Below are 16130 nucleotides of genomic sequence, written 5' to 3'. Positions count from 1 at the left end.
TCATACATCTTTCTCTTTAAGCAGTGGCAGCACTACAGCTTACTTTCTTTCCCACTTTGAAACTTCAAGGACAGGGTCTTAAAATGGAATTAGTGACACAAAAGCCATCACATTTGGCATACCAAAATGTGTCTACTTCACTACAAAAGGCAGCACAAGCTAGTCAGCTGGATACTTAGGAAAAGGAATCAACAAATCACTAGAGGTAACTATGCAACAATAGGCAAAGCTGTGCTTGCCCCGTGGCTACTAAAGCACCAGCACGAAACAAGCTCCACAACAGACTTTGCAACCCCAAATTAAGATTCCCATTAAGTTCAACTTTCATATCTGACCAGGATTGGACAAACAGCTGCAAAGTCTGGCAGAGCAGTGCTAATTAGCTGCTGTCTAAACAGCCTGCCCTGTGCTGGGTTTTTCCAGAAAGACACATTGCAAGCATCTCCCATCTCAGCCCTTCTTCAGAGTTCCCACAGCAACAAGTCTGTCCCTTCCCCAGGCAGGTCACGCCTCTCCAGCTTTTCAAACTTACCACACTGCCACTCTATCTCTGTGCACAAATTATTAAGATAGGGCTCACACGGACCAAAGATCAGAGACTGCAGCAACTCATCTACAAGGTTTCTTTCACCTCTTGCTGAACTCCCTCTCAAATCCAGTAACCACTAGGTCAAGCAAAAGGGCTTGCAGTCCCTGGCTTGTACAGGAATAAGTCAGCATGATCCAGCCATCATCAGCTACTTGCCACAGAACTGCTGCAGCGTGGTAGTAACAGAACAATGAGACAGAAGCACTGAGAGAAAAGAATCACTTTTAATTGCACATCCCTCCATTAATAAGGAGAAACACAAAAGGCTAGCAAAAGCGGATGACATTTTTAACATCTTCCTCTTCTCTGGTGCTTTTCATTATATATCAATCAAATCTTGATTATTTCCTTTTCAAAGGTGAGGAAGTTAAGCAATAGAACAAGTTTATGTTTGACTATCACCCAGTGGCAGAAAAAGATAGCGCAGCAGTCTTCAATCCCAAAGCACAAATCAATCCACTAAATCACACAGCTGCTGAAGCAACTTCTTTAGTTCTTCAAGATGCAAACCCTTTTATTTAAAATGTAACAGCACAGCCTTTCCTTTGTCATAGCTGACAGAAAAGCATTCCCTGGATTTACCAAGTAGAGTAACTGCTAATAGATGAAGTAAACCATTTCCTCTGGAGGTGCCAGAAAGCACTCACGAGCTACTACTGCATCCCAAGATTTTTTACTAAAGCATTCCTCACCCACTATTACTAGATTTTAAGGGGCCCTTCTAGTCCACGTCCCTCTTCAGACATCAATGTTCCCCAAAATCTTTACCAGCTCTCCATAAAAAGCATGCTGAAGAGGATTCCTACAGCTGGTCCTCTTCTACACCTCTCAGGAATGGCGACCTGCATAATGGACAGGAGGCTTACAGAACCTGGTAAACACAGAGGAAATACTACAAGAGATCCTTTTTAAACCCACTGCATCTAGCCTTTAATAACATAGAAAATGCAACTTTCAGTCATCATCTGACTATAATGCTATGAAGAAACACAGGAGTCCTCAGATAACCATCATATTTGATTCTGCATGTTGATTAACAGTTAACTGTTGTGGCTGATTTTGATTACACAGGCTGGAATTGAAGAACCCAAATGGCATAACTAGATTTCTAGGTACATTCTGGATCTTGCTGCCTCTACCGAAGTACCATGGTATGCCATTAGAACATGCACTGTAATCATTCCTTAACAGGAGGTTCTAAAACAGAGACACACATGCAAGGCATCCTCTTCGATCCAAATCATACACAATTCAATTCCATACATCTCAAAGCCTTCCAGTGATAGATGACACAGTTGCACTAAAAGTGACGGATGGTGCCTGTTTAAGATGACTCCAAAAAGGGCTGGCCATGGAAAAGCAATGGATTTTCTTTAAGGAACACATAATAACATGAAGATGCCTCACCAGACTCCTTGGATATTAATAACTGTACATGCCAACTCCAAAGCAGGAGCGGTCAAACCAAGGAGGAAGGCAGGCATCAGGACCTGTATGTACTCTTATGGCAACAGAACTGTGCTACTGCACAGTAACAGTCTTTCACTTTTTGTCCTTGGTCACACGCCGCTTCAAGCACATGCTTCCTTCATACCTCTGAATTATTATAGGACAGTGGCACTTTATCATGGATGAACAGTTACACATGCTGAAGATTAAGTCTGCAAATAAATGGAGAGCGGAAGGAGCCCAGATAAAGGTATCCATCATGCTCATGTGCCTCACTAACATATGCTGCTGTCACTCCATTGGGATCATGGAAACTTCTTCTGTAGGATCCCGTCTCACTAAGTTCAACAACAAGGCTGTATTTGGGCACAAACTTCGTCACAGTTTCTTGACTCAGCAACTAAAAAAAAAAAAAGAAAAAGAAAAAAAAAAAAAGAAAATCAATAACAAAAGATTTTGTTCTTCACAGTTATATCTCAGACACTTCCATAGTCAGACCATTCCACAGTCCTTGAAAGAAGCAACTAAGAACATAAGCACACATTTTGAGTAAACACTATTTCACAGGCTTAACAACAGTGTTAACATCTGAAAAGACAACTTTAAAACAAATCTAACAAAAGAGATACAAAGAAATGTACTCTATTCCAGCACTAAGGCTGAAAGGATGCCCAGGCAGGAGACACCTGCTTGTTCTGATGCAGTTGATACAAAGCAACAAGCATCATGCTCTGCTCTCCATAGCATCACTTTAAGGCTCCTAAACTGCACCAGGAGAGCAGGTTTTACAGGGACAGCAGAGTTTGTTTAGCTGAAATAGGACTTTGATCGTAAACATAGCTTATTGATTTTTTTTTTTTTTTGAGAAGTACTTTCAAGTCTTTGTGTTGTTTAAGAAGCACCGTGCCATTTTTTAGCATTAGACATTCCTTACAAACCGCATTACTTCTGCTCATCCTCTTCCTGAAGGGGCAGTGACATAACAGCAGGCATACAGAGTCAGGACAAAGTGGCACCTAGCAGCATACATAACATACAGTCTCCTGGAAAAGCGATTAGAACAGGCTTCCCAAATGCTCTCTAGACAAGTGGCAGTAAGTATTTTAGGCACTTTGGGTACAAAAGGTGAAGTCTTCACATATCCAAATGTAGATCCTGTGTTGCTGCATGGCTAGGGCAAGGATATTCTTTTTCTTTCCTGAGATCAAATGGAAGGCAACTTAAGAGATGTGTACCTGCCACTCAGAGAAGCAAACATTAGTTTTACTGCCTATGAAGATATAAGGACTGTTCTGCTGCCCAATCACAACAGTTTTAACCAGGGCACTAAAAATATTTTTTAAATCTTCCTGTGAAGAATAAGAAACAGGACAAACAAATATTTATCACTTCCATTCTTATACTAAAGTTGTTGGGGTTTGTTTTGGTTTTTTTTACCTTAAATATCATCCTTTTAATCCATGGTTTTTCAGACAAGAAATCCAACATAGAAAATCCAGGATTGGGACGGACAGCTGACATAGCTACCCAATATCCTCCAGAGCTGCTTAATCTGATATTATCTGGAAGACCAGGCATATTCTCAACAAACATATCTGCTCCACCTTTCATTAGCCCAGACACATAGTACCTGAAAATTATAGACAGTAGGATTAGAACAACAACTCTTCTTTATTACTTAGACTTTAACTTAAACTGAAGTCCCAGAAGGAATTAACTTACACATTTTTTTTTCTTCTTTATTGCGGCACAGAGAAATAGAGCACAGTTGCTTTCCTATTCCCAGAAACAGCTTACTCTCTTGTGCTCAAGGAGCCCACAATAGAAAGACTATGCAGTCCAGATGTTTATAGAGAAAGAAAAAGGTATTGAGGAAGGTCACCTTCTTTGCCACTGATAGTTAGGCAAATTAGAGTGTAGGGTTTCTTTTGTCATTCAGCTAACTTATTGAACTATCTCTAAACAGACAGCAATAATAATTTCAGGAAAGCCATACTCACCTCCTGATTCTAGCCATGGTTGTCTCTTGCACCAGAACAAAATCTTCCGCGGGAGAGAGTTGGACACCATTGGGAAACCTCAGACCCACCATTAAGACTTTAACTTCTTTTGTTACTGTGTCATATTCAAGCAAGCTAAAAAAAAAAAAAAAAGCATTATCTATGGGTTGGAGTGAAGACAAATCTTTATTCATCTTGATTTCTTCCTCCAAGCATTCTATCTTCTCTCACATGCACTTCACCTAAGTTAAAAAGGTAGAATAGCCAGGAAGCATTTTATGAACACAGGAGCCACTTGAGATTGGCAGCAGCACTCAGAAGGGACTTGGGCTGAATGGAATGCTAACACCTTCCATTTTAATACAGATGTTCCACACAAATCCTCTTGAAGAAAAAGAGAGGAATATCATTCATTTCACCGCAGATCTCATTAGCAACATCCACACGTTCTCTCACCCTCTCCTGGGCAGTGCAGTGTTTGCACAGGTGGTTTATAAAGAGAAAAATCTTGAAGACCAAGGAAGTCTGGTGAAGTCTATTCCTGCTGCAGAGCTTACGAGAAGTTAAATGCCTCAGAGAGGAGATACTTGCCGCCCATCATCTGTGCCTTCCATAATCAAGAATAAGTAGTCTCGTCTTTGCCATTTGCTACTGGAGTCAGTGAAGTAGATTTTCCTCCCATCCCGAGTCACCGTAAGATCATTCAGAAATGACAGCTTCTGGCCTTCAATTAGTGTCTTGGTTGACACAAGCATTTTTGTTTCACCTGGTTATAAAAAGAAGAATAAAAAAATTAAGACAAGCTTTTGTATGTCCTGCCTTGGAAATGAGTTAAATGCTAACATGAAAATAGCAAGCACTTTACATTTTTTCCATAAGTACTAAGGTTTTGGGTTGTAATGAAGCAAGTCAACAGCAGACATCAACGACCAAGAGTAAACACTCTTCAGAAAAACTGAAACAGTAGATGATGTTCCCTATTAATAAGAGCCAGGCTTTTCACATTTCTGAAGCTCATATGACACCAAGCACAATCCCAGGTCTCAATCTCGTAGACGGATGCAGGTAAACTAATCCCTACTTCCTCTTTCCCCATAAATCTGTAGAAACAAAGAGTAGTACTTTCTAAACATTGAAACAACAGCAGAGTCGCTAAACTGCTCTGGCAGTCAGCTCTGCCACATGTTACCAAACAAATTTTTAAGGTCAAATATCTAAAAATTAACTCAAATCTACTGAAATTATCTTTGGGCACAGAGTTTGGGTTTGTTTGTTTGCTTGTTTTAGTCATGACTGAGCAAACATGACACCTGTCTGACATTAAAAGAGGAGACCTTTGCCTTCCCCTCCCCATCTGAAGCCAAGACAGAGATGCAAGCGGTCAGAAAAATCAACCCTACATAAAAGCAACTACTGCTTTCTAACAGCATAGCTCCCAAAACTGAGATATGGCTCTGGAATGTACAACTAAGGGCACAATGCAACAACGCCTTTCTCAGCAGGAACAAGCCACTTCATCTTCAGTTGCACCAAAACACATCTTCCTTCACTTTCTACAGATTGAGGTTACAGGGAAGTTCAGAGCTCTTTGCCACCACACAGTGAGATCAAGGCAGAAACAAAAGTACAGCAAACATGACAAAGCTTATATAACAGCATTTTTTTTTCTCCTTTATGAAAACTGAAACGGCTACACAGAGCTTTATTTGTGGATCCTGAGGTACCAATTTTGACAACCAAAAGCATATGTCACCAGAAGATATGACTTAAAGGTCTCTTCCAGCTGAAATGGTTCTATGATTCTATGGTAACTCTGATCCTGACAGAGTTGGGGAGGAAGTGAATGCTACAAGAAAGTTCTTTCCTGGCATATTTCGTCCAGACAGCTCCAAACCACATTACAAAGAAGGCAGGCATTGTTTTCCCTGCAGTGTCTGGCAAAACATCAAATGAAGTCCGCATTTGTCAGTGGAAGAGAACTTCTGAACAGAAGAGTCATACCTGTACCAGGATTAACTTCATAGAGCCCGTAATAAGCATCTGCCACAAAAAGGGTGTTATTTGGCCCCACTCTGATGCCAAGTGGTCTTCCACACGTTGGCTCATCTTCACGAGTTCCTTAGGAAACAATTTTTAAATGTTTGCATTATTTTTCCAAATAGAAATAAATACAAGGCATTCAGGCTACCTACACAGGTCAAACTGTAGCTTAACAAAACTCTATTCCAGCACGACACATGTTCATTAAAGAAATGATTCTTACTTTCCTAGGCGCGAGTGAAATATTTTCACCATTCTAGAGATAATCATATAATTTGCCAGGCTGGTAGCTAGTTAATGACTATCCCAAGAAGGGTTAAATGTCAGAAAACTGGTTTTAACTAAATGTTTCTTCTCAAAAAGAATGAGTTTTATTTCAGGTTTATTTTTCTTTTTTAAATTAAAATAAATAACTAAATACATGTACATCTTGGAACAGGGAAAAGGTGATTTTTCATGTCAATCACAACCCATAGTCATGCCTAAGGAGCAGCTGGAAGTCCAGCTTCATATCAACTGGCAGCAGACTTCATTGGCTGTCAGAACAAATGCTGTCCTACCTGTTAGCCAAACCAGTCCAGAGCCTAATCAGCTGTGATGCACTTCATCTTCCTCCCTGTGTTAATATGCAGGATCTTCTACTGACAAGTCACCCACGCTGCAGCCTTATGAGACCACAGGCCTTGTAGTTATTACATAAGAACCCCACATTCCTAGATTTTATCACTGGGAAGTGTCCTTTATTATCAAGGGAACTCATTCCCATTCTTTTGGCCCTTTGCTCTGCTGTTCATTCCAGTGCTTACACACATATTTCCACCCATGCTTCATTCATACAAATATATTAATATGTTACAAATGTCTACAGAGGAAGATATGCACTTGTATGAGCAATCCAGACAGAACACCAGTCTAATCAACACAAGTCCTGACCCAAATGTTTTCAGGTATAGTATATTCAGAAGCTGGCACTCACCACAAGGACCATGGCCAATTCTGGCTATAGTTTGTATTTCCCCATCTTCAATTTTGATAATCTTCCCATCAGCTGTCCCAGTAAATAGCACATCTGCAAAAACAACTGGTGTTATTAGCTTGATTGCAGAACTGTAGTGGCAGACATCCTTCTACATGATTCCTCTACTAGCATAAAATAGAATTAATTCAAGATGTAATGAAACAACAGTCATCTTTAGTCATAACAAAAAGTATAGAGAGGGAAGGGGAAAGATCAAGGCAAATAGAGTATTTGGTTAGATTTCTTCCAACTGAAAAAGAAGAGGAAAGCCTTAAGCCTCAGGAATTATGAAAGTCAGATATGAAGCTTTTCACCCATAAGTGGTCCAAATCCTTGGTTAAAGGTAGAACTAACAACTTCATGGCTACTCATTGGATTTCTACATCATAAAATGTGACCAGGCACTGCATCCACCTTACACTTCAATGAGTGACTGACTAGATAAAACTTCTCACTCTGAAATAGGCCACACAGGCTACTGGACACCTGCCAGTGCTCGTATTTTATCAGTTCTGGACAAGGATTACAAAAGACATAGCGAATGAACAACCACTCAAATCAAAAGCATTGCTCAATTACTGTATTCACACCAAGGCACGTGGATAGCATAAGACACATTCACTGAATATAAACCACACACAAACTTTTCAATACAACCAAATCAAACGAAAGACCATTAGATTAAATAGAGCCCATTGCTTGTGCTTTTCCATCTCCAATTGAACTGCAGCTTTATGTTTGCTAACTACACTTTTAAAAGGGAATAAGAACACTTCAATGTTTATTCATATAAAACTTATTCCCAGTCAGGTTGATTATTTCACCCACAGGTCAGCAGGATGGTTTCCTTAAAGAGTTTTCAATGAGATTGATGAAACTAGGTAACAGAAAAGAATCAGTGGCTTCAAGTAATTGCTTTGGCACACTGCTAACAGAGATAAGCAGAAAAAGCACAGTCTGAGGAAAAAATTAAAGCAGTTTCTTGCTGGGTAAAATAATTTTTTAAAATATTGTCTTAAATTTACTAGAAAAGACAGCAGAAGGAAAGTAAATGACATGGCTGCTGAGCACCTCTTGTACTGAAGGCTATTTCAGTAAGAGCCTTGCTTGCAACTCTCACAACCTTTCCTTTTCACATTGGAACAGTCAAGGATTAATCTAAGCAGTTGTTTCTAGCCTTATACCCTACTTCAGGAGGCACAGGAAAAAAACCCTGCTTAAAGCAGGCTTAATGCTAAGAGAGTATCATGCTGTTACAAGTCTAGCCACCTCATTAGGAAACTGCTCAAAGGTGACACAGGTTTGTGATTTGGGGAGAACACATGCCATGAGAGAAGTACAGGATGACATCTGTAAGGCACGCAACAGCACTAAAATGTAAATTATATTGTTTATAAATTTGAAGAGTTTTTTCTGACATATAAGCACAAGTTAACAGCACCAAACTCAGCTCCCTCAGAGGCAATGAGCATTGCAAGAGCAGGAAGTACCCTGCAAATATTATTTCCCAGTTGAAAGTTAGACATGAAAAACAGGACCACTTCCTCCAACTGTAAGTAGCCGTGAACTACACTGCAGATGTTTTCAGTCCTGGAAGACAGAGATTTTTAATCTGGCAACAAGATTTATTCTATGATGGGGAAAGAGGAGAAAAGCAGCATAGAGCACAGACTTTGCTGCATAACACAAAAATATGCATATTCAGAATAACTTCCACAGCTTGTTATCCAAGAGGTATATTGCTGAACAAACCTTTCTTGATGGAGCAAACTGTCAAGATGCTCCTTTAAAAGCTTATTTTTGTCAGTGCTTACCCCCAATATTGACAATGGACTCCGGTCCCACCAGCTGATTTTCCCATAAGCGCTCGGCTTTCCGTAACTCAGTATTGGGCTCTAGCACACCCGCCAGGAGGGGAGGTTCCTTCAAACTGCAAAACACAACAGACCTCGTGATCCTTCACACACATCTGCAAATGCTCTTGAGCAACCCATCAGATAATTTCTTTCCTAGTTTGCCAGCTCCTGCAAACCTGACCTCTGGTTTACATACAGCGTATTTCAAAAAAAGAAGACACAGATGATAAACTGAGAAATTGACTCTTGTTCATCAACAGTCATAATTTTCTGGTTCTGCTGTTTAGAAAATTTGCAGTTATCTGTTCCTATGGCGTATCTGGAAATCTATACACTTTCAACACTGCATTCCCAGTTCATCTGTCTTACACGTGGGCAAAGGATTTGTGCATTGCCACAAGGCAAAAGAACAATTGCTTTTTTATTTAGCTGAATGAGTTGTTTGTGAAAGTGTATTTTTCCTAAGCAGATATATGCAAATTCCTAAGCAAAAAGGTTTTAACGTTTTAAAGCCTGGCATTTTACAAATTACAAAGATCTGACACTGTATAGCATTTTCATCGTGGGGAAAAAATAATTTGTAATTACTAATTGACATACTACTAAGGGGAAAAAAGTGTTTCAGTGGTTTGAGCACTAGGGCACACATGCCTTCATACAATACTGAAACATATTGCTGATGACTTGAACGCATTCCCATTGAGAAAGAACAACTTATTCCTTTAAGTTGCACGGAAACTTAAAGGGTATTGACCTGAAATCAGAAAATTACAAAATAAGGTCCAGTCTTGCAAGGCCTTATTCACATAATAGCCAGGTTCAAGCTAACTGGAATTCCAAATAACTACAGAGATACAGAGAAGGGAAGCAGTAAGACACCTATACAACTTCAATTCCAGGCTCCAAAGCATTGTGCTTCAAAGCCAGCCTCAATTGTGCTGACAAATTCAAGTATCTTTTGGTCTCTCACGTTTTTAAGAGCACATACATAAGTCGTCTCAGTCTCCATGAGCTAAGGATTTCAAGTTATTGCCATAAGACGCACACATATCTAGGGTGGTAAGCTCATTAGGTGTTCACTCACAAGAGTTTGCTAAAGCTCCCTAGGCCAAATTTGGAGGTAATTTTCCAATTACTTTTTCAAACTAACTCCTTATAAGGCCATAAAGCAAATGCCTTTCACCTGTAGAATCTTAAAAAGCCAACGCTTGGCTCCACAAGTTGCCCAGGTTCATAGGATCCATGACCTACTTGTCACTAACCACACTGCAACTCTATCACTCATACAGCGAAACCATTACAATTTCTAGGGCCTCAGTGACTGTGGGGAAAAAAGTCAAATGAAATTGCAATCTATAAAAGCCATGACAATTGAGGAAAACAGGTTTACAACAGAGATAGTCCAGAAGGAGGAAAACAATACACACTTTTGTCTGTCTGGTTACAGACAGCAAACTTTCCTTTAACTATGTATTGCTGCAGTGGCAAAGCCCCAAGAAGATTTACAGCAGAGTTGTCTTCACAATGCTAACACATTGCCATCCCTTCTTCCAAGCATTAGAGAGTTTCAGATTATGATAACAGGCTTCAGAACTCATTTGCTGGGAACTGTGGACAGTTTTGTATGCAAGCAGAAAATCCTCCCTGGGATCGATATTATCCAACACAGACTCATAGAGAAACTTGGAAATAAACCAGTTGCAGGAATTTTACAGATCATATCTATTTTTTTTTTCTCCTCTATGCCTTGCAATTTCCAAAGGCTTACAGTAATGATATCACTATTGGCAAACAAGACTTCTACATGTTCTTTCACTGAAGAAATTGGTTCAGATGGCATCTACCTGCTTGAGCTTTTTCAAAACATTTCATAAACATCACATGAATCACCCTATCTATTGCACAAGGTGGAACCACTTCTGGCAGTGAAGCTAAGATGCTAATCAAGAATGTACAGCAATATAAGCCAGTGATTTGGGCAGGAAGAATAATTCGCCAGGTCCTATAAACAGGACTGAGAGTAATAAATGTAAGCATGTAGAATACTGTTACCCTGGACAAGAATCAGACCAGGACTGTATAACAGGAAAAGCATGACATCCTACTGGCTTTCAGAATTACAGTTCAGTTTGCAATGCATTTCAGGGAATTAGTTTTTGTTAAACCCAACCACAGTAGAAAGCATTTCATTATGATTTGCAATGAAACAGCCTATGTCTAATAGCCTATTGGCCAGACTTCTAAGTACTACTCTATCACATTTACAGTTTCTTTCAACTCTAGAGATATTTACAGTGGTGTTGTTCCTTCTTAAGAAATTCTTGGGTGTTTAGCAGACTGAGCATTTTCACTTACTTCAAAATACCACACAGGTCAAATCTCACACAGTTGATTCACTATTAAACCACGCATTTGATACAGACCTCAATTCACATGTTTATGAATTCAGGCAGGGGAGAAATCACCTAGCTGCACTGCTTCATGGGATCTGCATTTAAATATAACATCACCATATGATTCCAATGGTACAAAGCACCAAATCAACTCAGTCAAGTTATCCAGTTCAATTTCCATTCTCAGACAAACAGCCTCTCTGTGACAGAACTACAATAGTGGGGGTACAGCTTGGTGCTTAGTGAAAATGGAGCTCTTGCCTCACAGATGGCAAGCGTGTATATAACTAATCACAAGCTTCACTGACAGCTTGGGCATCAGAAAAATAATGTTCTGGATCAAAGTAATTCACGTCTTTCAATGATCAGTAGTGACAAACAACTACACACAAGACGGCTCAGAAGCAAGACTTGGCAACTGCCATCACACTCAATCACAACTCTTAATCCGGTTAGAACCTCTTTACATGGTTGACACTTGTTCCTGAAAAAAAAAAACAACCCAAACCTGCCAAAACCAACAGAACACGTACAAAAAGTTATGCTTTTCAGTAACACTTATTTCAAAACAAAGCAACAATTTACCTTATAGGCTGAGGGTCTATAGGACAATCCAGTAGAACCGTTACTCCAAGCAGGGGCACCGTTAGAGATGCAGCCAAAGCCAAGAAGGTAACACGGAACACTTTGCCGCTGTAAGTACTGCCAAAACCAGGCAAGAGATAGGATTAACACATAAACTGTTTTGAGGTACAAAACTCTTTAGAGATTCTTTAATGGCCCACTTTCTTTACAAAAGAAACTACAACTACTTGCCCATCCTGACTGCCCTTTAAGGTCCCCTTTGAACTTATTAGGATAAGAGATGGGGATATTCATCCAGTCTCAGTGTACTAGCATCATACAAGACAGATTATTCTCACGTACAGGTTTCACACATGCTGCAAGTTACAGCTGACTTAAAACAAAAATAAACAACATCCAAGTAATGGTGGGAGGCAATGTTGTTTGGTTGGGGGTTTTTAACTTGATATTCAGTTTTGGTACTGCTTTAATCCTAAATTTGTGCTGGGATGGAAAAGTTCAACTTAACTAACATCAGAGGAAGTTAAATGAATGTTTGCACAACTTAGTGAACCTTGGTTTTAAACTCAAGCTCCAGCACACAAAAGAGGTTAAGTATCTTCTACTGACCCATCAAATCACAGAACAGAAAAGTAACAGTTCTTCCACAGTAGAAATATAAAGTTTGTCCTCAGCAAGTTCAGAAGCATCAAACAGGCATTTACAGATGAAAGTACAGAGTCAAACTCAACAAATCCTAGCTTTGAATTGGAAAAGCAGTTCCCACAATTTTAGCTACCCTGAACCATTCACTGGCTCAGCCAGCTATCCTCCTTGCACTATCAGTGAAACAATGACAAACAGTGCCTGATGGTTCTGCATTAATCCTTGGACCACTTCCATTGCTTTGCCCTTCATTAGCCAACCATCCAGGCAGTAAGAATATGAACTGCCCCAAACACATATATCACAACTGAGGAGCTAATGACGTGTACTTGCACCAAGGTAACCTTTGGCATTATCATCTGGAACAGCAAGGACAGGACTAAGGCTGGATTTGGTCACTGCTTGCATGCACAGTGCTACAGTGCCCAACGAGCTGTCATAAGCCACCAAGCAAATCCCCAGGCTGTGCTAAAGTAACTGCTACAGGGATGCTGACAGCCTGCTATCACAAGAGGTGCCACTGCTGCTAGCCCAGAGCCCACTGACAGTTCAGCCTGCTCCAAGAAGTGCTATTAGCATTTCTGACGTTCGTCACCAAACTTACCCCAGATCGCCCAAGGCACTCACCACCTGAGGGGACCTCCTTTCCACCAGGGTGCCCAAGTATTTCTGCTCTCAGATATATTAAAAATAACATCCCATTTTGCACACTGATGAGTAGAGCATTTCCATTATGAACTTCAGCAGCGTTGAAACACTCAGCCTGTCTCTACCTGAGCTGGACCAGGCTGGGAAACTGCTTCAAACAAGCTTTCTTATCTGCACTGACCTTTTCATACCTCCAAGAGACAGGCTGCCCTTATAATTAATTAGAAGAATTTGGCACTTCCTACTCTAACAGTAGATGTCTCAAGGAAGCAACAGCCTCACAGTCTGTATTTCCATGGATCTGAAATCAAGAGCGGATGGTAGAGACACCAGGCAATCCCAAAGTATACATAAACACTTCATCTGTCAGTCCTGCCCTTCCACTGTCCTGCAGAAGATGAAAGCTCGATACTACAAGTTTAAAGTACTGTCAGCAGATACCTGAGCATCTTTGTGACAGCTTAGAACAGCTCACACAAAAGGATGCACAGAGATGAATGGGAACTCATCTGCCAAAGGCAACTTAATTAAAGCTCCTGAAAGCATGTTTTAAGTAAAGGTCATGCTTCTGATCCTTATTCAAACTTGCAAGGAACTGACAATGAAGGAAAAATGCAGGAAGAATGAGGTGGCAAGCAAACACAACTTCAGCCTATACACTGCAACGCCTATGTTAGACACTGCTGAAACCATGAGAATTTAAATGAAACACAATTTTTTTTTTTTTAAAAGAAAACTAGAAGGTAGCTGCTGCAAATTCATATAAAAGTAAATAAATAGAACATAACCAATATAGGAGAGCTACAACTATCACATACTGACTGGTCGCTGGAAAGAATCACTGAAGCAATGCTTCACCAACAATGATAAACAAAACTGAAACCCTTAGCTAATTGTGTCTTTGATAATTAATCCCACAAGGACTCCAATCACAAATCTCAAGAATGGGAGCTACCAGGACTACAGCTATACCTGCAGCAATTTAGTTGTCACTACGAACTAAAAAGAGAAGCCATTGTACCAGCTGCTGAAGACAGGCTGGCAAGACTGTCACCATAACCAGCAGTACAGGCTGTCTCATTCTCCTGGCAGGATAGCTGTTGGAGGGCCGTAGGGGAAAGCAACCATTACCAAGAGTTTCTGCCACAGCTCCTAGCCAGAAAAAGGGCTGCCTCCATAATCTTTTCCACTGGTTTCCACTGGTTCCAGGACAGTCTCATGAGAATTGGACCTGTGGATATTCTGTTATGATTGCTGGAGCCCCAGAAATTAAACTGATTTGACCAAAGTTACCAAGAGAGGCTGGAGTCAGAAAGGTCTCTCAAGCTGAGATGCTGATGGAGAGCATTCAAAAACAAGTGCTGCAAGTGCAAGCCACCATACAGTCTTTCATTCTGATGACTCTGAAGGCAGAGATAAAAATCCAAAAGGTACCCAAATCAGAAGAGGCCCAGTGATGGTTAACCCAAAGTACTACAAGTCATCAAATGCTTTATTCAGTGGAAGTAAATACCACGTTATTATTGTAGCTATCGCCTTTAGTTACGAGATTCCTAAACAGAAAATTGTAAATGGAAGTTCCTTTAACTTGGCTACAAACAGATGGACTTTATTTATACGGTTGCTCACTCTCAGACGCATACAGATCAGTCTTCAAACTGCAGATTACTCATTAAACTATTACCAAATATAAACAGACTAACAAGTTATACAGGACTTGATCACACTCCCAGTAAATCTGTGCAAGCCACAAACGGATAACTGTGGTATTTCTTGACTAGCAAAAGATAAACTGTACTTAAACTCAAAGAAAAAACAAAACAAATAAACAAAAAGACCAAACACTATGGGGTTTTTTGTTAAAAGTCCTTCCCGCAGCTCAGCAGAAGCAGATGTGCAGGCCCTGCCCAAACCCCTCCTCCTTTCTGTCAGCCACCTTCGGTAGCAGCACACACACTAGGTAGCGAGGCACCTGCCGTGGAGCCGGGGCGCAGGGAGGCCGGGGGTGCCCACAGCCGGACAGCCATGGTTGCCTAGCATCAGACTATGCCACCAGCCAAGCGAGGGGAACCGAGGCCTGGTTCCCCATGCCCGCGGCAGCCTGCTGAGCCCCCTCCACCCCATCTCGCCAGGACGGCCTCTCCCAGCGTACTCTGACCTAGGCCACGGCCTCCCTCAACCAGGTCGGGTCGGGTCGGTTCAGGTCAGGCCAGGCCAGGCCAGGCCGTTGAAGACTCCACCCCCTCCCACCACCCTTCTCACACACGTTCCCCTCAGGTTGGGGATCCCGGCCCTACAGCCCCGGGTCGGGCCGGGATCCCCAACCCACTCACCGCCAAACCTCCTCCTCGGCTCCCCAGCCAGAGTGAGCCCTCCTCTTCGGTCAAGCTGAATGCTCCCTAACACCGAGACGCCTCGGCACCCCTCGCCACACCGCCCACCGTGGCGCGGCCCTCCTCTCCCCTCAAGCGAGGCCTGCCCCACCCCCACCACAGGCCCCTCTTCCCTCTCCCGCCGAAGGAGCCCGGGCCGAGCCCCACCTGCCCTCCTTAGCCTCCTGCGCCGGGGTGTCCTCAGTGATGACCTGCGGACGGAAAGGCCGCCGCTGCCGTAGTCCCTCCGCCTCATTCATGCTGCCGCTACCGCCGCGACCCAGCGCCGCCGCCCCGCCCTCTCCACACCCCCACACGGAGCCGCCCGCCCGGCCCCCGGGACACGCCCCCGCCGCCGCTCAGGTGGGCGGGAGCCGCCCCTGCGGCTCTGAGGGTGAGGCCGCTCCGTCGCCGCGGCCGCCGCAGGGTCCGTTCCGCCGGTGCGGCTCATGATTAACTCCGCTTCCACGGCGATCCCGGGGGTTCCGGTGGGCAGGGCCGCTGCTGCAGCCGCCTCTCCGCCGGGTACGGCGAG

General features: G+C 42.2%; 2 protein-coding genes across 2 annotated transcripts in view; both read right to left on the bottom strand.

Moving 5' to 3' along the window:
* Positions 1 to 778: 778 nt before the first annotated feature.
* APMAP (adipocyte plasma membrane associated protein) lies at positions 779 to 15878 on the bottom strand. Its single transcript, XM_061990869.1, has 9 exons — positions 15764 to 15878; positions 11931 to 12047; positions 8911 to 9026; positions 7055 to 7147; positions 6040 to 6156; positions 4630 to 4804; positions 4039 to 4173; positions 3476 to 3668; positions 779 to 2438 (listed from the first exon to the last, which is right to left on the bottom strand). The coding sequence occupies exons 1-9, from the start codon at positions 15853 to 15855 to the stop codon at positions 2229 to 2231; spliced, it is 1248 nt and encodes a 415-aa protein (XP_061846853.1). The 5' UTR covers positions 15856 to 15878; the 3' UTR covers positions 779 to 2228.
* ACSS1 (acyl-CoA synthetase short chain family member 1) overlaps positions 11969 to 16130 on the bottom strand; it is a 44245-nt gene continuing 40083 nt past the window's right edge. Inside the window, exon 15 of the transcript XR_009818245.1 lies at positions 11969 to 12047. The gene's annotated coding sequence lies outside the window, so the exon portion shown is untranslated. The remainder of the gene's footprint in view (positions 12048 to 16130) is intronic.

Source organism: Colius striatus, chromosome 2, assembly GCF_028858725.1.
Source record: "Colius striatus isolate bColStr4 chromosome 2, bColStr4.1.hap1, whole genome shotgun sequence".
Lineage (NCBI taxonomy): Eukaryota > Metazoa > Chordata > Aves > Coliiformes > Coliidae > Colius > Colius striatus.
Note: the sequence above shows the minus strand (reverse complement) of the source record. Positions and strands in the feature narration are given on the sequence as shown.